This window comes from Adiantum capillus-veneris, chromosome 16 (assembly GCF_014529385.1).
Source record: "Adiantum capillus-veneris isolate H3 chromosome 16, ASM1452938v2, whole genome shotgun sequence".
Classification (NCBI taxonomy): domain Eukaryota; kingdom Viridiplantae; phylum Streptophyta; class Polypodiopsida; order Polypodiales; family Pteridaceae; genus Adiantum; species Adiantum capillus-veneris.
Window position 1 is genome coordinate 30,864,668 of NC_140946.1, and position 24,456 is coordinate 30,889,123.

The 24,456-nt window shown below is 43.7% G+C and overlaps 1 protein-coding gene across 1 annotated transcript in view; it reads left to right on the top strand.

Annotated features, from left to right (window-relative positions):
• Window positions 1-19,825: 19,825 nt before the first annotated feature.
• The window catches only part of LOC147438803 (DDT domain-containing protein DDR4-like), a 34,000-nt gene continuing 29,369 nt past the window's right edge, over window positions 19,826-24,456 (top strand). Inside the window, exons 1-5 of the mRNA XM_086484771.1 lie at window positions 19,826-20,333; window positions 20,650-20,760; window positions 20,863-20,949; window positions 21,039-21,076; window positions 21,161-21,242. Coding sequence (XP_086340897.1) covers window positions 20,013-20,333; window positions 20,650-20,760; window positions 20,863-20,949; window positions 21,039-21,076; window positions 21,161-21,242 — 639 coding nt within the window. The 5' untranslated portion in view covers window positions 19,826-20,012. The remainder of the gene's footprint in view (window positions 20,334-20,649; window positions 20,761-20,862; window positions 20,950-21,038; window positions 21,077-21,160; window positions 21,243-24,456) is intronic.

Consider the following 24,456-nt stretch of genomic DNA (forward strand, 5'->3'; position numbering starts at 1 on the left):
TGAAGCTCACACTTCTTAGACCAATGGAAAGTAGAAAGTTCAACCTAGTCGTGGGGCAGATAGTTCAAGGCATCATGTATTCCAATTGATGTAGCCTCTACCACTGCAAAGAAAATGAATTGTCGACCATTTGCAACCTCTACCTTGTATCTTGGCGTGGATCATTCCATCCTGTTTCTAGACGTATGCAATCACCTGCTTCATGTAGAATCTCTTTTGTAAGCTTTCCCTTTTTAGCTAATTGCATGACATTTGGCCAAATTTGACCATGATGGTCACTCACCTCTTCATCACAAAAATGTTCAATTTTTACTCCATAAGTAGCTGCCTCAACTGAAGAGGTGGCATGCTTGGTTGCCATATCTTCAACTAAGGTTTGCATTCCCCCCTTCCCAAAGTTAGTTCTCAAGGGTAGACCTGTCTCTCTTAAGTGGATTTTACCATCCTTAAAAAAGACAACATCTTTTGACAAAGCATCACTAAAATCATCACAATCCCTTCTTACATGGTCTGTACTATCACACCAAATACATCTATTAACAAACCCTTCTTTGGGCTGTTGTCTTTGCCTAGGAAGTGGCCCTGATGGTTGGCCTTTTTCTTCAAGCTTTGCAAACTTCACCTTCAAGTCACGCATTCCCTTCACAAGCTCATCTATTATGGACTCATCAAACTTAGGAGAGATAAAAGTAGGCTTTACCATTTTGTCAGAAGTTGAGGTGGAAGGACTTGTAGTGTTTACTACCATCTTGTCCCTTCTTCTTTGTCGTTTGGCAAGCAGTGAGACAGCACCTTCAACCTCATTCCAGTCGGTCTTTAGTCCTTGCTCAGCATCTTTATCTTCAAGAAGAAGCTCCAAATTTTCTTGAAACTCTTTACCTGCAGCTTGTAAGAAAAGATCTGTCTTCTCTGCATCTAGTGTGGCCCTTTCTGTCCTAGTGAGTTGTGCATAGCGCCGCTCAAATTCCCTAACTAGCTCTGTTATTGATAGTCCTTGCTTTGGCTTGACTACCCATTTTAAGAATGTCCTTTTGGTCACTCTCTCCGAGTCCTCCATGAAATATTCCTCCTTTAAAGCTACTTTGAGTTCTTCCCAATTTCTCCCATGCCCATCTTTAATTGCCCTAACATGCTCCCTAATTTCTGGAGCAACAACTAGCTCAAAGCTTTGAATCATCTCACCTTCTGACACGCGATGCAGCTCCATCTCCTTCACATACTCGCGTAAGTACTTGGTTACATCTTTGCCATTGAACTGATCCATTCTGTTGACGATCGCTTGTATGGCCTTCGTTGCTGAAATCTCCCTTCTTTCAGTAGCATGTTGTTGTTGCATGAACATTGCAAATGCTTGAAACATTTGCATTGTTGCTGGGTCAAAATGCATACCCTGTTGCTCAACATGATCACCCATGGTTACCCACAAACTCTCACCCTAGCAGATTCGCGTCGGGTTCACCAAAAATATGTCGAGAAATTTGCGGTCTTGCTAGGAAAGCACCGGGCTTATGGCTGTGAGAGTTTGTGAGAGAACTCAACAAAACTATATGAAGGAGTTTAAACCATAGATGCCATGAAGAATAGGGTTTGGAAAGAAGTGCAATCAAAGAAAACTCACTCTTTCTCTCTTGTACTCACACACACAAAGAAAGAACGCAAAAGAGAATGTCAAAACAATACGAAGATGAAAACATCAAGGCTATGGTCATATCGTATAATGGGTAATATGAAAGGGTTAATGGATGAGTTAATGGCATTCAATCTTGGCTGACCAAATAGGCTACGAATTGTTCTTTGGAATTGTAGTTTTGTGCTTACCATAATATATATATTTTGTCTAGTGATTGGGATTAATTGTGTGTACAAATCCTCTTGGTTCATAGCAAGATAACTACGCTTACATCAAAAGAAAAATTATAGTCTATGAGAGGTAGTATGATGGGATCCGGTGATAGAAGTATTTCATTGAGCCTTTCAGGGCCGAAGAGAAACATTATACGTTGTTGAAAGTGTATTTTACGGCTAATCCATACGTTAATTCTAATAGATCGTACAGAGTGAAAGCGATAGAAATGATCATCATGTGGGTTATTCATCTAGGATAGTATGTGAGAAATGTAGATATGAGAGAAGTGAAGAGATGAGAAGTTTCCCTCCCAAGCCCTATTCTTGCCCGTAGACAATAAGGATACTGCGGGGAGAGATGTACCTGTAGCAAGGAGAACCTAAAATTCGTAGAGAGGATGAATTACTAAGAGTGAGAGAGATAGGTTTGGTTAAGGAGATGAGATTAGATACATATATATATATATATTTTGAATTAGAGATGAAAATGAAAACAACAAGAAATCAAGAAAACATCAATGTAGGACACATCTTACTTGACAAACCCTTCGGCACCATTATTGATGGAGAGAGAAGAAGAGGGGAGAATTCAACTTTGATTGATACGCCAAGTCCACGCCCTTCTTTGATTAGAGTTGATCTTCCAAGGATAGCATGCAAGGATGGCTAGTCTTCCTCTAGGAGAAAGTGTAGGCTTAGGCTTATGTTAATGGCTAAGTACAATTAGGCATTACTACTCACTCCCTCAAGAATTCCTCTCATCAATGGCTTAAATGCTTGAGTTCCTTCCAAGGAAGAAGAGGTCCCCTTTTATAGGTGAAGGGAACCCCCAAGGGTTTACACAAGAAGAGAGGAGCCAGTGTGAACAGGAATTGGAAAAGTTGAAAAAGAGTTGTCCCTGCATGATGTGGGCAGACTGGGGTCCAGTATTTTGATCATATCTCCTCAACCGTGGCTCCAAATAAAAAAGTAAAAATATGGGCAGAAACTTCAGCTCATTAGCTACGATTTTCATTTTAAAATCATTCTCCAATTCGGATTGGAACCTTGTGTAAAAAATTCATCAAAATAGGGTCCATTTATGGCAGCAAAAGTCTTCATGTGGTCTCCTTAGCCTAGACTTTCATTTAATTCCAAAGGACACCTCATGCCATATGAAAGCATGACATTGCTCCTTGACAAAGTTTTGTAATCATGCTTGCAATAATGCATTAAAATAAGTGTATCTTTGAAATCATGCCACCTACTGTCCCACTAGGATTTGATTCTCTCCTAGTAGCTATTTAAAAAGAAATATAAGAAAAGTATAAAAAATACATAGAATATATATATATTGGAGTTTACCCTAGATATAGGATCTAGCTAGGGTGTGAGATGATAATGAAATAGTAGAAATAAAGAATCAATGCTTTTTGCCCCAAGTTAAAGAGGCGTAGCTATTGATGCTTTTTCCATAGTATTTTCTGATGGTAAAGTAAGGATATGTTACCCTTGAAAAAAATAATAGGATGAGATAGAAGGCATATTATTATACTTAAATATGCATATGTACACTATAGGAAATATAATTATGTATCTAAAAAAATACAAGATAGATCTTGTAGCATGCGTTCCCACTATGTACGTGTCACAGCACGACATCCACCCCCTCTAAACCTGCACATCCTCCGGTATGTGCCACATTGTTTCCTTGTAAGATTAGACCTCTTGTACATCTTCCTTGTCTTCTTCTTCACTGGATGATTCCAGAGCTTCATGTTCACTTTGATCTTCACCTGTGTTTTTCTCTTCTTCCTCATCCATATCTTCTAGATCATTGTCTCCTCTTCTCTTAAACATTTTAATCCTTTTTCCTGCAATGGGAATCTTTACTTCTGTACCATCTAGTTCAGACAAGCTGTAAGTAGCATTTTCATGCACATGCGTTACAACATACGGTCCAAACCATCTTTTTGAGAACTTACGCATGACTGTGTGCTGGTTATCAAGGCTACTATCATACACTAAAACCCAGTCACCTTTGTCAATTGCTTTGCTCCTGAGTCGATGTCGCTTATCAAAATAGTGCTTGTTTTTCAACCTTGCATTTTGAGTCGTTCTTTTGCAGCTTCAATGTCTCCAGGTCTTCTCTCTAGCTGCCTTATATGCAGTGCAAGGAGATCTTCCCTACTAAGCCCCTCTTGCCAAGGTAGTACATTCCATGTGGGAATTGTATCCTCAATCGGCATCACTTGGTTTTGACCATGCATTAGCTCCGCAGGCATGTAGCCAGTTACTGAGCTATGTGTTGTACGATCAGCCCATAAAGCATATGGTAACAATTTTGGCCACTCGCCAACTCTTCCTTCGCAAGCCTTGGCCAAAGCTTTGATGATAGGAGGATGCCCTCTTTCACTCTTTCCATTGCCTTCAGGGTTGTAAGCTGTAGTAAGAGAAAGCTTGATCCCTAATCTAGAAAAGAACTCCCTTGCTTCTTCGGCATCCAGTTCACCTCGATTTGCAGTGATTTTTCCCACACAACCATAACGGCAAATCACCTCATCAAGAAGGAATTTGCACACAACTTCTGTGGTCTTAGCTCTTAATGCTCTTCCTTCAACCTGGTTAGTTAGGTCCTCTCGTGCAAGAACCAAGTATCTCATCTGCCAGAGTCCTAAAGGCATCGTGACTAGATCCACAACCCATTTATAGTGCATGGCTAGTGGATATGTAGGGTGCAATCCATCACGATATCGAACATTTGAATACATTTGACAAGTTACACATGACTCTACAAACTGAGATACATCTTTATACATACCCTTCCACCAGTATTTTTCTTTCAACTTGGAGAAGGTTGCCCACACACCCCTGTGTCCAGCCCATAGACTCTCATGAAACTCTTGCATGAGCTTTACTTGAGTCTCTTTTTTACATATAACCCGTTGTGGTGTAGCACCCTTTTGTTTAGGATGCTTCCACAAGTAACCATCCCTCAAAAAGTACCCATATGCTTTCCTGCGTATCCTCTTGAATTCTTGTTCAGACCAATCATCCCGTTTTGTTAGAGTACTCGAGTACCTTCCAATAGAAAGCCAATCACCTTCATAAAGATCTTTCAAGAACAATTCAAGTGAATTAGTCATGCAGACATTGTTACCTTTGACATGAGAGATAGAATAGAATTTTGTGCCTACATCATCTCCGTCATCAATCATTTGCGACTCATCTTCATACCTTACCCTTCATAGCATATCTGCCACTGTATTGTCTTTACCTGCAATGTGCTTAAACTCGGGATTTAAGGACTTAATGTAGGCAATCCACCGCAACATAGCAATGTCTGGTGTTGAGCAGCTTGTAATCATCCCAAGAAGTGGTAGACAATCTGTTTCTACAACCACACATGCACCAATTAGGTACTCTTTCCCGCTTTTCAAGGCTGTAACCATACCCCATAACTCTCTCTTTATCTGTGGATAGTTTCTTTGGTGAGCACCTAGTACCTTTGCTCCAAATCTTACCACATACCTGTGTCCTTCTTTGTCATCTTGCCCTATTGCCCATCCAATCCCTGTAGGACTGGTATCTACTGTCACAATCACTGGCCTTTGACACTCATAGTCTACCTTTCTCAAAGTCGTTGCTGACTGGAGTAACTCCTTTAGCTTTTTCATGGATTTTACATGTGCTTCTGTCCATTTAAACTTTTGATTCTTTCTAAGCAGCTGATAAAGAGGATCAGCTACATGTGCATAATGTGGAATCCAAATAACATAGAAGACACATGCTCCCAGAAACCTTCTAACCTCAGTGATGCTAGTGCATGTTTCTTTCATTCTTTGGATGGCATCTACCTTTGATGGACAAGGTTTCCTACCATATGGCCCGCACATGTGCCCCACAATGAGCACTTCTTTGACACCAAACATAGACTTTTTCCCTGACAATGTAAGATTCACTTCTTCCAACCTAGACAAAATTTTATCACAATCATTTATGTGATTTACCACAAACCTGCGACATCCCTTGAGATCCAAAGCTTCATCTTTGTCACTTTCTTCACATCCTTTGATAGGCAAATCATCAATGAAAGGCATTGTGATTTGAGGAATAAAGTCACGTAAGACCTTATTCATCCCATTCATCATATGTGCAACCGAGTTGGTTGCTCCCTGTGGCAAGGTACACATCCTTACCAAACCCAAAGGTGTCCTCATGGTTGTCAAGTCTCTGCTTTCGATTGCAAGCTGAAATTGATCATACCCTGAGTAGAGATCCCCCATTGAGTAGATTTCCCTCCCTGCAAACGCCTCTGCAAATTCATCCACAATTGGACCTGTACCTACATTTCTAATTGTCACCTTGTTCACTGGTTGCATATCTTGGATTAAGCGTAGAGAACCATTCTTCTTTGGAACTGTGAACCACCTGTTTGAGTATGGAGCACAAGAAGGCTCCAAGATTCCCATTTTGATTTTCTCATTCAGTAGCTCTACTAACTTTGGCAAATGAGCCTTTGGAACCGGAATAGGCCGCAGATTCCAAAGCACATGAGGTATTGTGAAAATTACCATAGGAGCTACAATATAAGGATCAACACATCCTATCTCATGTGGCTCAAATGCAAAAGCCTTACCATGCTTTGAAAGCATTTCTTTGAAGCACTTTGTCTCCTCCTGTGTTAGAAACTCCTCGCAACCAATCTGCAACTCTTGAAAGGACTCCTTTGTGAAGGTATGCCCGATCTTTTTAGGATTCCGCAAACTTGGTTGTAAAGAAGCCTGTTCAATCTTTTCCTTGTTGTTGGGTGGTAAGGGTGAAGCTACTGGTTTCACCTTCTTTGCTACACTCTTGTATTTAGTTTCAACATGGACTTCTGGGCCAACTGTTTGGATTTCTTTAAAGGCTTCTATTACTTGATACATTTCCATAGAGCAAACTTCCACAACTTCATTTTCAAGATGCAAACTAGACCTCATTATAGCATCAAGCTCACCCATAGTATCTACAAAAGAAACTTGTTCACACAAACCCAAAACATTTTCAGTAGGCTTTAGCAACCCACTCTTTTTCATGCCTATTTGTACATTATGCACATATTGCCTCTCATATCTCTTCAAATCTTCAAGTTTTGTAAAACATACTGATCCATTCCTTGTTACCAAGGAGCTCATTGAGAAAGTTTCACCTATTTTTGGATCAGGCGAGACCCTTTTTATTTCTGTACCACTGCAATCCTGCTTTACAATGGTACTTGGCAAAAACCCATCATTTCTCTATGATCATGAAACTCTTTGCTTACCTTTGGTAGAGGATGTTCTCTGAGGTTGTCACGATTTCTTTCATGGTTTACACAAACTGTGAGAAATTGGACAGCACGTTTACCATCTTTGCTACGTATCCTAGCATATGTTGAACCATCATCCATTATCTTTGTTTCCATTCGAACTCCCACAATGTGGGGTTGTCCAAGGATGAGATGATATGAAGATGTATCCTGAACAAAGAAGTTTTGGTCAATCTTTACATCACCTATTGTCACCTTCACACCTGGACATGCTGCATACAATTCACCGAATGAATTGTTTGCCACTTTTACCATCCAACCATGATATGTGTCCATTGGCCATTTGCACTTGTTGTAGAGACTCTTTGACATTATGTTTATTTCTGAACCATGGTCAATCAAGGCAACAAATGGCTCTTCAAGATCACCTACCTTGACCAAAGTTTCTGTAGTAGCCCTTGCCCAATGACTTCGTGAATAGTAACTCCTAGGAATATCTTCAACTTCTTCATCATCATTTGAGAAATGCACTTGCTTCACTCTCCCACTAGATTGGTGGCATCCTACCATAGCTCCATCATTCTCCTTATTTTGCAGTTGCATCCCTTGTGTCTTCGAGGTTTCCCCTTCAACCTGTGGACGAGAAACTTCAGCAAGGGTTTGCCTCTTCCTCTTGATGATGTCAATGATCTCCTCATGGAATTCACGCTTTGCAATGCCAAGAACTTCTCCCAGAGTAAACTCAATCTTGCTATTCAAGATCCTTTCCTCCAAGACTTTCTTTAAATCTGTAGCAACCTCAATATCAGATTGTAGTTTATAAGTTGGGCCTTTTGTCTTACCTTTCGTTGGCTCTTTCTTTTTTCCTGTTGTAGACTCCTCCATGAGTACTTCAGGTGGAGATGCTCCTTGTGTTGAGGGTGTTTGAGAAGGCATTGATTCGCTTCTTCCCCCACTTCTAGAAGCTCTTTTTGATGGTCCTTCATCAACATTCTCACGTCTGCGCTTCTCTTCTACAATTGCCTCATTTTGTAATGTAGGCATGCATTGACAATGAGTCCACTAGATCATTCCATCCTGTTTCTAAACGTATGCAATCACCTGCTTCATGTAGAATCTCTTTTGTAAGCTTTCCCTTTTTAGCTAATTGCATGACATTTGGCCAAATTTGACCATGATGGTCACTCACCTCTTCATCACAAAAATGTTCAATTTTTACTCCATAAGTAGCTGCCTCAACTGAAGAGGTGGCATGCTTGGTTGCCATATCTTCAACTAAGGTTTGCATTCCCCCCTTCCCAAAGTTAGTTCTCAAGGGTAGACCTGTCTCTCTTAAGTGGATTTTACCATCCTTAAAAAAGACAACATCTTTTGACAAAGCATCACTAAAATCATCACAATCCCTTCTTACATGGTCTGTACTATCACACCAAATACATCTATTAACAAACCCTTCTTTGGGCTGTTGTCTTTGCCTAGGAAGTGGCCCTGATGGTTGGCCTTTTTCTTCAAGCTTTGCAAACTTCACCTTCAAGTCACGCATTCCCTTCACAAGCTCATCTATTATGGACTCATCAAACTTAGGAGAGATAAAAGTAGGCTTTACCATTTTGTCAGAAGTTGAGGTGGAAGGACTTGTAGTGTTTACTACCATCTTGTCCCTTCTTCTTTGTCGTTTGGCAAGCAGTGAGACAGCACCTTCAACCTCATTCCAGTCGGTCTTTAGTCCTTGCTCAGCATCTTTATCTTCAAGAAGAAGCTCCAAATTTTCTTGAAACTCTTTACTTGCAGCTTGTAAGAAAAGATCTGTCTTCTCTGCATCTAGTGTGGCCCTTTCTGTCCTAGTGAGTTGTGCATAGCGCCGCTCAAATTCCCTAACTAGCTCTGTTATTGATAGTCCTTGCTTTGGCTTGACTACCCATTTTAAGAATATCCTTTTGGTCACTCTCTCCGAGTCCTCCATGAAATATTCCTCCTTTAAAGCTACTTTGAGTTCTTCCCAATTTCTCCCATGCCCATCTTTAATTGCCCTAACATGCTCCCTAATTTCTGGAGCAACAACTAGCTCAAAGCTTTGAATCATCTCACCTTCTGACACGCGATGCAGCTCCATCTCCTTCACATACTCGCGTAAGTACTTGGTTACATCTTTGCCATTGAACTGATCCATTCTGTTGACGACCGCTTGTATGGCCTTCGTTGCTGAAATCTCCCTTCTTTCAGTAGCATGTTGTTGTTGCATGAACATTGCAAATGCTTGAAACATTTGCATTGTTGCTGGGTCAAAATGCATACCCTGTTGCTCAACATGATCACCCATGGTTACCCACAAACTCTCACCCTAGCAGATTCGCGTCGGGTTCACCAAAAATATGTCGAGAAATTTGCGGTCTTTCCAGGAAAGCACCTGGCTTATGGCTGTGAGAGTTTGTGAGAGAACTCAACAAAACTATATGAAGGAGTTTAAACCATAGATGCCATGAAGAATAGGGTTTGGAAAGAAGCGCAATCAAAGAAAACTCACTCTTTCTCTCTTGCACTCACACACACAAAGAAAGAACGCAAAAGAGAATGTCAAAACAATACGAAGATGAAAACATCAAGGCTATGGTCATATCGTATCATGGGTAATATGAAAGGGTTAATGGATGAGTTAATGGCATTCAATCTTGGCTGACCAAATAGGCTACGAATTGTTCTTTGGAATTGTAGTTTTGTGCTTACCATAATATATATATTTTGTCTAGTGATTGGGATTAATTGTGTGTACAAATCCTCTTGGTTCATAGCAAGATAACTACGCTTACATCAAAAGAAAAATTATAGTCTATGAGAGGTAGTATGATGGGATCCGGTGATAGAAGTATTTCATTGAGCCTTTCAGGGCCGAAGAGAAACATTATACGTTGTTGAAAGTGTATTTTACGGCTAATCCATACGTTAATTCTAATAGATCGTACAGAGTGAAAGCGATAGAAATGATCATCATGTGGGTTATTCATCTAGGATAGTATGTGAGAAATGTAGATATGAGAGAAGTGAAGAGATGAGAAGTTTCCCTCCCAAGCCCTATTCTTGCCCGTAGGCAATAAGGATACTGCGGGGAGAGATGTACCTGTAGCAAGGAGAACCTAAAATTCGTAGAGAGGATGAATTACTAAGAGTGAGAGAGATAGGTTTGGTTAAGGAGATGAGATTAGATACATATATATATATATATTTTGAATTAGAGATGAAAATGAAAACAACAAGAAATCAAGAAAACATCAATGTAGGACACATCTTACTTGACAAACCCTTCGGCACCATTATTGATGGAGAGAGAAGAAGAGGGGAGAATTCAACTTTGATTGATACGCCAAGTCCACGCCCTTCTTTGATTAGAGTTGATCTTCCAAGGATAGCATGCAAGGATGGCTAGTCTTCCTCTAGGAGAAAGTGTAGGCTTAGGCTTATGTTAATGGCTAAGTACAATTAGGCATTACTACTCACTCCCTCAAGAATTCCTCTCATCAATGGCTTAAATGCTTGAGTTCCTTCCAAGGAAGAAGAGGTCCCCTTTTATAGGTGAAGGGAACCCCCAAGGGTTTACACAAGAAGAGAGGAGCCAGTGTGAACAGAAATTGGAAAAGTTGGAAATGAGTTGTCCCTGCATGATGTGGGCAGACTGGGGTCCAGTATTTTGATCATATCTCCTCAACCGTGGCTCCAAATAAAAAAGTAAAAATATGGGCAGAAACTTCAGCTCATTAGCTACGATTTTCATTTTAAAATCATTCTCCAATTCGGATTGGAACCTTGTGTAAAAAATTCATCAAAATAAGGTCCATTTATGGCAGCAAAAGTCTTCATGTGGTCTCCTTAGCCTAGACTTTCATTTAATTCCAAAGGACACCTCATGCCATATGAAAGGATGACATTGCTCCTTGACAAAGTTTTGTAATCATGCTTGCAATAATGCATTAAAATAAGTGTATCTTTGAAATCATGCCACCTACTGTCCCACTAGGATTTGATTCTCTCCTAATAGCTATTTAAAAAGAAATATAAGAAAAGTATAAAAAATACATAGAATATATATATATTGGAGTTTACCCTAGATATAGGATCTAGCTAGGGTGTGTGATGATAATGAAATAGTAGAAATAAAGAATCAATGCTTTTTGCCCCAAGTTAAAGAGGCGTAGCTATTGATGTTTTTTCCATAGTATTTTGTGATGGTAAAGTAAGGATATGTTACCCTTGAGAAAAATAATAGGATGAGATAGAAGGCATATTATTATACTTAAATATGCATATGTACACTATAGGAAATATAATTATGTATCTAAAAAAATACAAGATAGATCTTGTAGCATGTGTTCCCACTATGTACGTGTCACAGCACGACAGCGCTCTTTCAACGGTTCTGAGAGGCCTTTGTTTATCAAAACATCTTTCGTGCGCTCTTTCCACATGGGGAAGTTGCTGCCATCGAACTTGCGAATGAAATACTCCTCCTTTTCTGAAGAAGAAGCCATGGTTGACAAGAGGGTTTGAGAGGTGCCAAACTATGGCGAGAAGCTGCAGAAATTTGGGTAGAATAACCTTTGTATCGAGAGTAGAATCTCAATCGAAATAGGCTCAAAAGTGCCAACAATGAAAGTTACGACTCGCGGGAAGGAAATCCGGCAGAGTCTCCTTTGTATGAGGAGTCAAAACTCAGCTCAAAATACGCATAAATGTGCTAGCTGCACTAACTGGGCATTTACTGCACAAAACCATTGCTGTGTGACCGCCAACTCGACGTCAAAAGCACAAAAATCCGTCCAGATACAGATCCTATGGCGAGGGTACCGTAAAGGGGAACTCCAGTTACCTGCATCACCGAAGGTGTCTCAACATTTGGGCACACCCTAGCTCAAAGAAAACCTCAGGCTATCGACCCTCCAAAGGCTAATGCAGACACAAATGGACTAGCCATAGTCTTAAAAAGGGCTCTTCCGGTCCAAGTCTCAGAAACGACCGAAAAAAACTGCCAAAATAGCCAAAAATGGCTCCACACGTAGTAAAGTGGGCAGTGTCCGCAACTCAATGTACATGAGTAAAACCGCGCTCAAACAGGCGCCAAGAACTGCTGTATGTAGTAAAAGTGATCCCTGCGGGGATATCTGCTCTCAAAAGAGCTCAATAGCACTAGGTGTGCTCACAGCAAAATGCATTTGTCAACGCATCTGTCCACAGAGAATCCGTTGTCGAAATGACTGTCAAATCGTCTGTGAAAAGCGTTATCTAGTAATTTGGAGAATCTGTGTGTGAATAGGCTGAAAAACCCCCTGTAACCTGTAACCTGTAACCTGCGTGTCAGTGTCGCTATGTGCCGATTTCTATCGTCGAGCAGAATTGCATTAGTCGAATAGCCGCCAAAGGTGTCGTAGCCAAAAATCGTACCGTATAGCACGATCGGTGGGCTCAGTGCCTATGTCGGGTGTCACTGCTCTTTGGTAGAGGTACCTCACCCTTGCGTGTGGCAAGTACAACTGTTGATCGCGAAAAAAAATCATCCGCGTGAAACCTTTGTCGGGCCGGATATCGAGAAATCTGTCGCAGTGTGTAAGTAATGCCGAGTCGGTGTGCTAGAAATGGTGTCAAAAAATGATGTGCCGACGCGGAGCAGCAAATCGCTGATGTCGGTGTCGTCGCCTGCCGCCAGACGGGAGTGGCTAGCCGAGTAGCCGCAGACGCCTATGCTCAAAGCGGAGAAGTACGCCGAGGTCGGGGCGATGCCGAGAGTGATGCCGGAGCCAAAGAAATCGGACTTGATATCGGAGAGTCCGGAGGCGAAGACAAGATGCCATTGTCGATTTCGGAGGCGGATATGCTCCAACACACGCAACCGTTGTTTGCTCTCTCTCTCTCTCTCTCTCTCTCTCTCTCTCTCTCTAAGTTGCAATTTCTCAAAGGTGGTCTCTCTTTACTCGAGCTCGAGGTCAGGGATCAGGGGTTTGTCGCAAGCTCTGTGGGAACAACCTCTTGCACACAAGAGGGCAAAGCAAAGTAAACAAGGTGAGGAGTCACGATGGCCTGCAGAGATAAAGCTAGGCAATGCCGAGGAGAGAGAAAATGAAGGCTTCTTGTGAGAGATTGAAAGAGAGAAAAGCTGCAACCACTGGCGGACAGCGTTAGGTGACAATGACGTAAACGCCTTCTCCACAGCGTTAATGCACTCCTCAACAGGCTGCCCTTGTTTCCTCCTCTATCGCATCGAGTAGTGTCGTCCTGCAACCCCCGCCTTCACTCAAACCCCACTGGCCGTCCACGAGGACGCCATCCGTCAAAGGACGCCCAACCCGACCCAACACTAAGGCCTTTCTTGAGCAGGCCAAACAACTTTTTTTTTGGTTTTATTGCTTCTGCGAGCTCTGACTAGTCTGCTGAGATGAGAATTTGGGTGTGTGTGGTTGGCTCTGAACTTGCTCTGTTGCGCTACACACCCTTGCTCAATTTCCCCTGGCAGGTGCTCTCCTCACTACTTGTGACTTGTCATGTCCCACTCCCAATTGCTCTGCTTCACTAGCGGCTGTCAACGCTACCAATTTCCCTACAGCTTCAAGCTCTTACTCCCGAATTTACTGCTCCCAAGATCCCTCCTCGTGAGATGAAGAGATCATCTACATTATTGTCAAGGCAATGGTTTCCAATGGAGGGCAGACGTCAGCTTCGGATGGAGAGCGAAGTTTACCTCTCAAGATTCCCCTCGCAGAGCTTACTCGCTCGATATTTGTAGATCTGCTGCTACCTCTCAAGTTCAATGCTCTCTTCATGCTCTGCACAGTGCAAGATTTGCCCCATTCTCTGCAGATGCTCCTTGGTGCCGACCTGTTGAATTCAATTTGCTTTGCAAACCTTCCAAGATTGCCTCCTTTGGAGGGCAGTTGCACATGCGGGGTGTAGCCGGGGATGCCAACGAGCTCCCTCAGCTCTGATACCAATTGTCATATGAGATGCATTGGTTGGCAAGCGCATCGAGCTTGTCAAGGTTCAAGGACTTATGGGTGTAAGATGAAGTAGAGCTCTGATACCAGGGTGTGTGTGTGGTCGATTGCAACGCTGCAGCCCTCTGCCCGGCTTTCCCTTCTATTGGATCAGCTCACAACCTGCTGCCTGAGATTTCCGCTCAATATGCTGCTTATACACACAGTGTGTGTGTGAGCTCTGTTCGGTCTTGCTGCTGCTCGCCAGCGCTACTTGGTGCAAGCCTATTTCAAGCCTTCAAAGCGTTCTTATTGTCGACATTCTCTGCTTGCTTGGTGTAGCGGTGGTCGATTGCCTTGCTTGGTTTAGTAGTGGCTGAATACACACAGGGTGTGTGTGTGTGTGTGTGTGAGCCCGCGCCCTGATTGAACCTACAACTGGTCTCAGTTTTCCCCCTTGCTTTCAATTGCTCTTCAAAATTGATCTACTGCTCGATCTTCCTCAAAGGCTCGATTCTCCTGGACACAAGCTCTCCAAGCTTGTTTAGGCTCGCTATGCCCGAAATTGCCTCAATGAGGCAATTTCTACATGCTCTCGGTGCTTTGCCTTTTTTCAGCATTCGATTTTTCATGCCTTGCTGAGCTCGTAGCTCTGTTGGTTCTGCTTTTTGACAACAATGTTGTTTCATGGAGTGCATTGATTATGTCCAACAAGGACATGGTCGTGAAGCTCTAGGCTGTTTTGAGCAGATGCAGAAGAGAGGGCATCTGATGCTAATATGGGCAAAAGAATTAACGATAGTATTGTTAGTCAGAGGTTGTTGAAAAGAAAACGTCATGCTTGGAACTGCCTTGGTCGACATGTATGCCAAATGTAGTGCACTTCATAAAGCACAAAAAGAACTTGAGGAGCTTCCTATTTGGGATGTTGTCTCTTGGAATGCATTGAGGAGGTTCACGTGAGGAGCACCATGAGTAGCGCATGTGAAAGCTTTAGATATTTTTTCACATTTGAGAGAGAGAATCCAACCGAAATTAATAGATTGCTTTACAGGTGCCGTGATGAGCGGCGCTTCTCAACTTGAAGCTGAGGAGGGGCAGGAGTAAAATTGTCAGTTCTGGCCAAGGGAGCTAACCATGGAACATGCCCGATGGCACTGCTTGAAAAAAGGAAATCCTGCCAAAGGGAAGACCCATAGAGATTTAACAGTTGATCGCCCCCTCACATAATCGCAACCTTCGGCAACATTCATGGTGTTAGCTCCACCGTTACCAACTCTCATAGCTCGAGGTCCTCTTGAAATCTGCCATGTTGATCTCCCTTGGCCTCCACATCTCCTTCAATGCTCTCTCTCTCTCTCTCTCTCTCTCTCTCTCACACACACACACACACACACACACACACATGCAGTCCACATTTGAAACACGAGAGAGAGAGAGAGAGAGAGAGAGAAAGAGAGATTTCCGAATGCTATTGAGGCCCATGTCACACAAGCGTCCCATATCCTCAAAAAGAGGATATTTGGGAGCATGCATGTTTGGCTATGCTTCACTTGAAGATGTGAGATGTGTGTGGTTCACGTCCATTCGGCAAGTTTTGTGTGCTAGATTATGGGCGAGGGGATACAACCGTCTAATTGTGAGTTGACGGACATAACTGTCAACTAGTGACCTTTGCCATCGCATTTGCACGCGTCGAGACGAACATGTGTCACAACAGCCTAAATATATGCATAGTTCTTTGCTATGTGTGTGTGTGTGTGTGTGTGTGTGTGTGTGTGTGTGTGTGTGAGAGAGAGAGAGAGAGAGAGAGAGAGAGCTGAGTGATTGTAGCTTTGTTCTCCGTACACATATAAATGGTAAGAGAGAGAGGTAGCCTTACTGTTGTACCGTTCGGCAACATGAAAGTAAATGATGATGACAAAGTCAATGTTGATTACATCAAAGTGAATCTATACATATATAATGGGGGGAGGGATTTTGCCCCCCCCTCCCTGCCACGCGTCAACATCTCCTTCAATCAGCATGTGTTCCTTGCAGCTCGGGCAAGACAGTGAACAGCCTGCGCGTAGCGAGAAGGGTGCAGAGAGAGAGAGAGAGAGAGAAAGAGAGAGAGAGAGATATGAAATGAAATGATATATTAACGTCTTCAAAAGGCCAAAGTGACCTATGAGACAAAAGAGTTTACAAATGGTGAATCTGATACAATGTCTGTGTAAAAGACTAGAAAACTAAAAATTGAAAAATTGAAACTGAACCGAGCTAAAGTGAAATGGGATGAAATGAAAGGCTGAGATACTGAAATCAAGATCCTATTCTATGATATCCAACATCGGTCTTTGGCGAAGCTCATCAATGTCCTCCTTAGTGAGTACTCTGACTGGGCGTCTCCCATGTCGTGCCAGAACAATCCGGACCCTCTGATGCAGCTTCCATCGATGTCTCGATGACCCTCATAGTCGTGGGTGTTTGGATCTCCCAAGCTCAGTGGCCCTGTCAGTCAGTGTACCTCTGGTACAGGTGGACTCTGAAGTCTGTTGTGATGCCTGCTCATCTGAATGCCGTGTATGTAGTCTAAAGAAATTAGTGATCTCCCTCTGTGAGTGTCTCCTACCGTCTGGTCTCCTCAAGAGGCTCTCCCTATGTCTGTGTAGCTCCAATAAAAAAATAGCCGAAGGTATTTTTGATCATGGTATCTCATCGCTTTGGCGGGTGGTCCAAAACCCTCTCTAAATAGGCAGTGGAAGCAAGGGGTTTGAGGTAAGAGGGGCGATGCACTGCCCGCCGAAGGCGGTGCCGTTTTACTAGTCTAGTGAAATAGGAGAGAGAATGTGCGTAAATTCTCGTCTTTTTTTTTTTCAAAATGGGTATCACATACTATTTTTGATTGACTGGTACATACTGGGAGGTAGGAAATAAAATTCATTAGTGACTAAGATTCCCTCTACTCCCTCCCTTCGCATGCGCCGCCTCTCCCCTCTCCTTGTTGTTGCTCGCAACCTGCACTGCCCATTCTCAAACGCCGCGACCATCACATCCAGGTTTCCATTTACCTTTAGCTTGCAAGATAAGCTGCAATCCCTCCTCCTGCCTATGCCCCATCCCTCCTACCTGCGGCATCTCTCTCTCTCTTTCTCTCACTTGGAGCACCTCTCTCTCTCTCTCTCTCTCTCTCTCTCTCTTTGTGCGTGCACTGTCTTTGATCTCCAACCTCAAGCCCATGCAGTCACACATTTGGTTGGTCATGTAGGAGTCTCTCTCTCTCTCTCTCTCTCTCTCTCTCTCTCTCTCTCTCTCTCTCTCTCTCTCTCTCTCTGTGCGGCTCGCGTCTTTCTTGCCTCCGCCCTTGTTGTCCCTCCTCTCAGGGTTGCTCCCCTCCCGCACCAACCTCGGTCCACTGATTTGCACTGCTCCTTGAGGCCTCAACACGAGACGTCCACACACACACACACACACACACACACACACACACACACACACAGAGAGAGAGAGAGAGAGAGAGAGAGAGAGAGAGAGAGAGAGAGAGAGAGAGAGAGAGATAGATAGATAGTTCTATTATCGTCTTGGGAGGTCAAATATGACCTATGGGACCAAATGAACATGTCACGTGGTGTGAATGGAGTTCATAAGTGACTCTCGATGCTCAAAAATGGCTGAAATGAGCGTCGCAATAGAGAGTCCACGTCGTGGTTGGGAGAGGAAGGTATGTAGGGAGAGCTCATGGCTGAATATATGGGAAAAGAGGACCTAATGTGGTCAAAAGCTGAGCACTCAAGTAGTGTGTGGTACTCACTCTCTCCCACTTGACGAGGGCATAAGGTGCAAAGTCGATGACACTCCTCGCCAGTGCCCCAACGTCCTGTCTCGCAGCGTAGAGAATGGGAGCTAAGACGAATGGAGGCAATGGTGTGGATCGCACTCAACGGGATGGGTTCAAGGATGTAGGAATGGGTTCGGTTACCTCGTTCCGAGAAGAAGAGAGATTTGTAGTTTGGGGCAACGTGTGTGGTGTAATGGCTGAAGCGAGAACCTCCGGATTTCTCCCAAACCATGATACATTGGCGTTGTAAGAAGGCCTCATTAACTTGGGAGTCGATCGACGCATCCTTGACCAAGTGACATGCATCCCATCTTCCAAACCATTTCTTGATATCAAGCATCCACCCCGAACTTAGTATTTTGCTCTTGCATGTCTTTTGAACCTTTTGACTTGCTTCATATGCGATTCTAGGAAGTCGATGCAAAGGGCTACGTTGTGTCTTACGCATGTACTCCACAACCCTTTCCATGCCCAAGACCTCAATGGGAAGCGATCCGGACTCAAGAAGTAAGAGCATGTAGGGTGTTTGTGTCTTGACTTGGAGAAAATTGGTGAGAAAACGTTTTTGGACATTCTCAAACTCTTTCCAAATAGACTTCCCGATGCTTCCACCCCACACCTCCACTCCATAAAGAAGCACCGGTGTCACCAATGTGTCAAAGAGGTACTTTTTGAGAGCCCAACACTTGATCTCTCCTGCATTGCACATGTTCTCAAATGCATAATAAGCCCTCTTTCCGGCTTCCAAGCGATGCATTGCACAATCCTTCCATTTATGATTGGATGGAACCTCAAGGCCAAGGTACTTGAAGTGATCTACCACTTCAAGTTTCTCATTGTTGTATACAATGGATGTATTTTCGTCATTGAGGGTCTTTACAAGCATAACCTTGGTTTTGGATCCATTCACGATCAGCCCACTATGTAGGCAAAAGCGTTCCAAGACACTCATAAGCTTTTGTGCATCTTCTAAGGTATGTGCCAAGAGCACTACATCATCGGCATAAAGCAAAAGCATGATCACCGCATTTCCGATCTTAACCTCTTCTATGCCTTCTTGCTGCATAAAATCAAGAACCATGCATTCCAATTCATCAATGAGTAGCCCAAAGAGGGTTGGGGAAAGTGGGCATCCTTGTTTGATACCAATAGTGCTTGCAAAAAATTCTGAAATTCCATCTCCCATACGTAATCGACATATCACTTTTTGGTAGATGCGAAATACTGCATGCATAAATTCTCTCGGCACTTGAAGGCTTTGCATACGTCTCCAAAGATTTCCTCGCGGTACCATGTCAAAAGCTGTTTCCACGTGGTGTACCGCCCTCTGGACTACTACTGGCTCCTCTTTATTGATATTGGTTAGTTTCCTAGATTCCTCCTGGGAATCTTGGTCACGCCCATAACTTTCAACAAGGTCAAATTGAAGGGCCTTCAACCTCCAAAAGTTGGATTCGATCATGGGTGGAGGAGACGAAAGCCTTACCCCTGTCCACACTAGACACATAGGCTCGCATGTTGATCTCTTATAGTAGCACGTATTTTTTCTTATAAAAAAGGAATTCTCCACCGTTTCATTCACTGCTCGGGCTTCCTGCTAGCATGACATTTGTCACCCCCGGTGACTCCGCAACGCGCAACGCGACACCCTTCCCGACTTTGCCTCCTGCTTGCATGACATCCCTTTCGCCTTTTGCTTGCACTGCCTACGTCCAACATCAATGAAGTTTCTGGATCTTGCGTGTTTCTGTTGTTTTTCCGATTTTCTTCAATTGGGTACCCCCTTCACATATGTACATACATACATATACATTCACATTCACCATAGCTAAGTTGCATCACTCATTTAGTTAATCTTCGCAATTAAATTTTGTACCCTGAACAGTGGGAAGCTTTAGCGAGGAAAGCCTTTTTCCCTGTTTCGCGCCCCAGATCAGCGCTTTCTGCTGCTGCTGCTACTCCCCCCCCCGCCCCCTTCTCTCTCTCTCTCTCTCTCTCGCTCGTGGGTTGCTGTCGTCTTCTCGTCTCTTCTTCTCTGCGTATCGTGGGTGTCCTCAATTTTCTGTCGTGGGGGTGGGCACGTCTGGTATTCCGTTCTTTGGGCTCTAACTCTTTTCTCCCTTACATGGGAACATCGAACGGAGGCGTGATGACGGACCTGCCATCCTCTGCAGGCGGCCGATCGCAACATCAACAAGCGAGACAGAGTTCGCGTAGACCCCCAAGGGCTTGCACAGCCCGTACACCCTCTCGATTGGCTCCTGTTGCCCCTTCTGTCGAGCGCACCCCCTCCCGCAAGCAACATGGCCGTCCTAACTCCTCCCGCTCTGATGTCGATCCACCGTTCACTCCCATGGTGCTCAATTCCCCCCCTTCCCCTGGCCAGAAGGACCGTTGGCTCCTGCGCAGCATGTGGGAGCTTGCATCCATCATCGACTTCTTCAACGTAAGCACTAGTCAGAGAGAGAGAGAGAGAGAGAGAGAGAGAGAGAGAGAGAGAGAGAGAGATTTATTCAAACTGTTAGTTCTTTAGGGTTGAGTACGTCGTCCTCAATGCCTCTCCTGTTCATGTCTTAGACAACCGATCACTTCAGACACACACACACACACACACACACACACACACACACACACACACAAAATCACTTTTGGTGCTCTCTTGCCCTGTGTTTGCAAGGGAGGCTCGAAGCTAAGTCCCAGAGACTGGAACACTATTACATGGTAAAATGCAAACATACTTTGACTTAATACTGATACTGCAGGTCTTTCGATCAGTGCTGAACATTAAGATTGAATTTTCCCTCGAGGAACTGGAGAGCGCTCTTCTGACACCTGACACATTGCTTGATACCATCCACATCGCTCTGCTGAAGGTTCAGCTTCTGCTCTTTTTTTTTTTTTTGTAAATAAGGCTGCACTTGAAAGCTACCCCTATATTGAACCTGTTCAGAACTAACAGAAGTAGCTTATTACAGGCCATTCCTCCAATCAGTAGGAACCCTCTAAACCGGGAAACGTGGGTTCCTGTACTTTGCAAGAAGATGAAGGATAGGTGGCGTTGGGTAATGTAGTCTTTGGCTCATGCGGTTATTCATTTTGACTTTATGGTTTAGAAGTTGATCACAAGAACACTTATTGGTTGTCAATCCAGGTAGCAGAAGATTCTTTTCCTTTGGCTCCTTATCATGGGTTAGTCTCTTTTTGTTGGCATTATTTACATAGTCATTGGTGATTTTTTCTAATGGATTTTATTTAATGCTATATCCTTCTCAGGGAAGAAAATGCAACTTACAGAGAGCTTGATCCAGATGCCCGAGTTGTTATCTTGAAGGCTCTTTGTGAGGCCCGTCTCGAGGTGAGCAATAAGTTTGTTATGCACATGTAGCGTTATGTCTTAGTTTTTAACTTTTAACATGCACAGGAAGACGAAGTGTGTGAGACTAGTTCAGTTATAAGCTACATTACAGATAGCAGTAAAAAGATTTATAACTACATCAGTTGTATACTTATAGGGACTTATAAGAACTGCACACTGCTGGAGCGTTTGTGCGAGACCTCACTATGAAAAACTTGTAAGCTCCATGCTGCATTACCAGCAAAAACAAAAGTACATGGCACATTGACCTTGATAAGCAGTAATTTTCACCACCCACAACAAATTAACAATCAGGTCCTGCAGAGGAATATGCATTGATCACTAAATGTGTGCTTCTGGGCTTTACTGCTTGTAATTATTAGCACACTTAGTCCCACAGAAGATGTGGACCTTGCACTTTGAGAACATTAGTCTAGCTGCGAGAACATTAATTCAACCCAATCCAACTCTCTTGGAATTTGGAAAGATGAGCACGTTTATAGAGAGCTGTTTGGGTGCATAGAAACTTGCTCTGAAACACTCTTTTCCTATTCAATATGTGTAAATCCCCATTGATTGGTACCCTTGTGTATGTGGAAACTCTGGCTGATTTGCGCTGAGCTACTAGAGCATAGTCACAGGGACGTGTCCCGAGGAGGGGGGACGCTAACAGATTTTTAGTGTAAAAAAGAGGGCGGGACGGCAAGTAGGGACGGGAAGCCCAAAAATGGGCGTCCCCTCCCCTGTGACTATGTTTTGGGGGCCAGTTGCTTTTAGAAATAATGCTTTTCATTGTACTGCTTTAAGATGGCTTGAGGGGCCTTTAAATAGAAGTTGTGGGCTTGTTCTCTGGCACTCTACCGCGTTTAAGTGCAGAGCAGAGCCACAGTTGATGTACTGAGTTCAAGCAATATAAAGAAATACCGAGAGGGGCGCCAGGGTTTGGGACGAGTGCTCTCTTGGGGTGGAACTCCGCCACCCCCCGTCTCGTGTGTTGTGTACTCTCTCTCTTAGTTCGGTTGTTATTTGAAGTGCTTAAAGTTGTCTCGTATGTTCTGTCTCGTTGGCACGTGGTGCCTTCTCGTTACAGTGGTATGAGAGCTTCAAGCATGCACTTTTTGAAAGCATATTGGTCCTTCAAGAGCAGACAGAGCAAGATGGCGCTTCCAGATTTTATATAAATTTTTTGTATTAAAGAATCTTCATGTGTCACGAGACAAGCACCACGTGCCAACGGAAAATAACAAACTGAACAACTTTAAGTGTCACAAATTGATGACGTGGTAGTATTGCCTGTCCGGACATACAATGATGACGTGGTAGTAATTGTACGAACTGACTGTATGGCAGTTGGCGTGGCAGAGAATACGGCTCCCCGTGAAATGTTCTGATAGGTTGATTGTACGCACGTCCGTAAAACCGTTGACAGGTTGCTGACGTGGAGATTGTACGGAATTCCGCTTTTTGTGCTGATGCCTTTTTTGGCATGGCAGCTTTTGGAACAAGTTGTTTTTGAGATTATTGCTTTTAGGAACCAATTGCTTTTGAGTTCAACTGCTTTTGGGGCTCTGCTTTTGGCATCCTTTGTAAGAATTAAAGGACCCAAGGGGCCTCACTCTTCAGAGCATCTGGCCGCAGAGTCTGAGAGTAGAGGACCCCTCGGGAGTTGTACTTTGCTCAAATATTAATATAAAAGAAATACCGAAAGGGGCGCCAATCTTTGGGGCCAATCTCTTTGGGCACGGAACTACGTCGGGCCGTGTAGACCAAATTGAATTGTGATTTAAAGTTGTGAAGTATTTCAAGGGATTTTCTCGTGTGTCGTGCCGGATTCTCGACTTGGGGGGTCCAAGCCTGTGACAGTGGTATCAGAGCCCGGTCGATTTCTCTTCTACTTGGAAATCCGGTCCTTTTACCCCGACACATGGATTCAAACGACGAATCCCGCAAGAATCAGACGAACCCTCTGACACTTGTGAAATAGGAGGCGATACGAAAAATTCGAATGGATTAGCAGATCACGAATATGGGCCACCTTGGCCTACGCAATATTAGCTAATTGAGATGCAACGTCAACATCAGGTTGATGAATGCGCAAAGCAGATGCTCAAGTTTGCAAAGGATCCACAATATGCAAATTTTTTTGACCCGGCACCCGATTGACTAGGTACATAACATTGGCAGCAAGCCATTGATACACCAATAAAGTCAGTCCTCAAGCAATGTTCCACGGATGTTTACTGAAGATGAATTGGAGGACGTGGTTGAAAGACGAGTCAACCAACTGTTGGGGGTAAAGAAGAAGTAACAAGGGAACTGACTTCTTTGGTTACCTGGGCCAAAAATCCTCTTTTGAGAATGCAAGAAAACAGAAGAAGCGTGTATACTTCGAAGGATTGTCTAGTTCGTCCTCATCTTCTTTTGACAGCTCAGACAACTTATTCTCTTCTGACTCGAGTGACGAGGACAGAAAAGGCAAGGAACGAGGAAATGACCATATGTTTTATTAAAAAGGAAGCACGTTTACAGAGCCAATCAATATGATTTTCTCGATGACAAGGGCCAAAAGGCCAAGTTCAGCGTTCCGAGATTCCCAAGGCTTTAGCCTGAGAGAGAGAGAGAGAGAGAGAGAGAGAGAGAGAGAGAGAGAGAGAGAGAGAGAGAGAGAGAGAGAGAGAGACCACGAACGCTAGATGTAGGAAGGGGCGATCAAACCCCCATGACTACCATGAGCAGAAGACCCTGTCAATACATCAGATGTGGAAGTGGGTACCCCCCTGTCCCCATAAATAGGTGCCCAAGGGGAGTAAAAATCCCTACGACCCAACAGAAAAATGATATATGAAAATATATGTGTGCGCTCGGCCCCAAACTTGGGCGGCCGGACCAAGTATAACCTAGACTATGGGTGGCCCCCGGAGACATACTAGCCGTACAAGTATGCCCTAGACTTGTGAAGCAACAGAGTGGTGTAAGTCTAACACCCCCTCTCAACACCTGATATTGAACAAACCGCACGAAATTGAAGATGTGAGGCAAATGATGAAGATGTCTGCTGCGATGTCCCCTGAAGGACAATGCCCCGACGAACTCCGCGAGTGTAGCAACAGTCTGGGTGTCCTGACCGCCAAGAAATCTTGATGTGTGATGCCGTCACGAGCAATGTAGCAAATTGCCGTACTCCGTCGGTACAGGGTGAAGATATTGCGTGAAG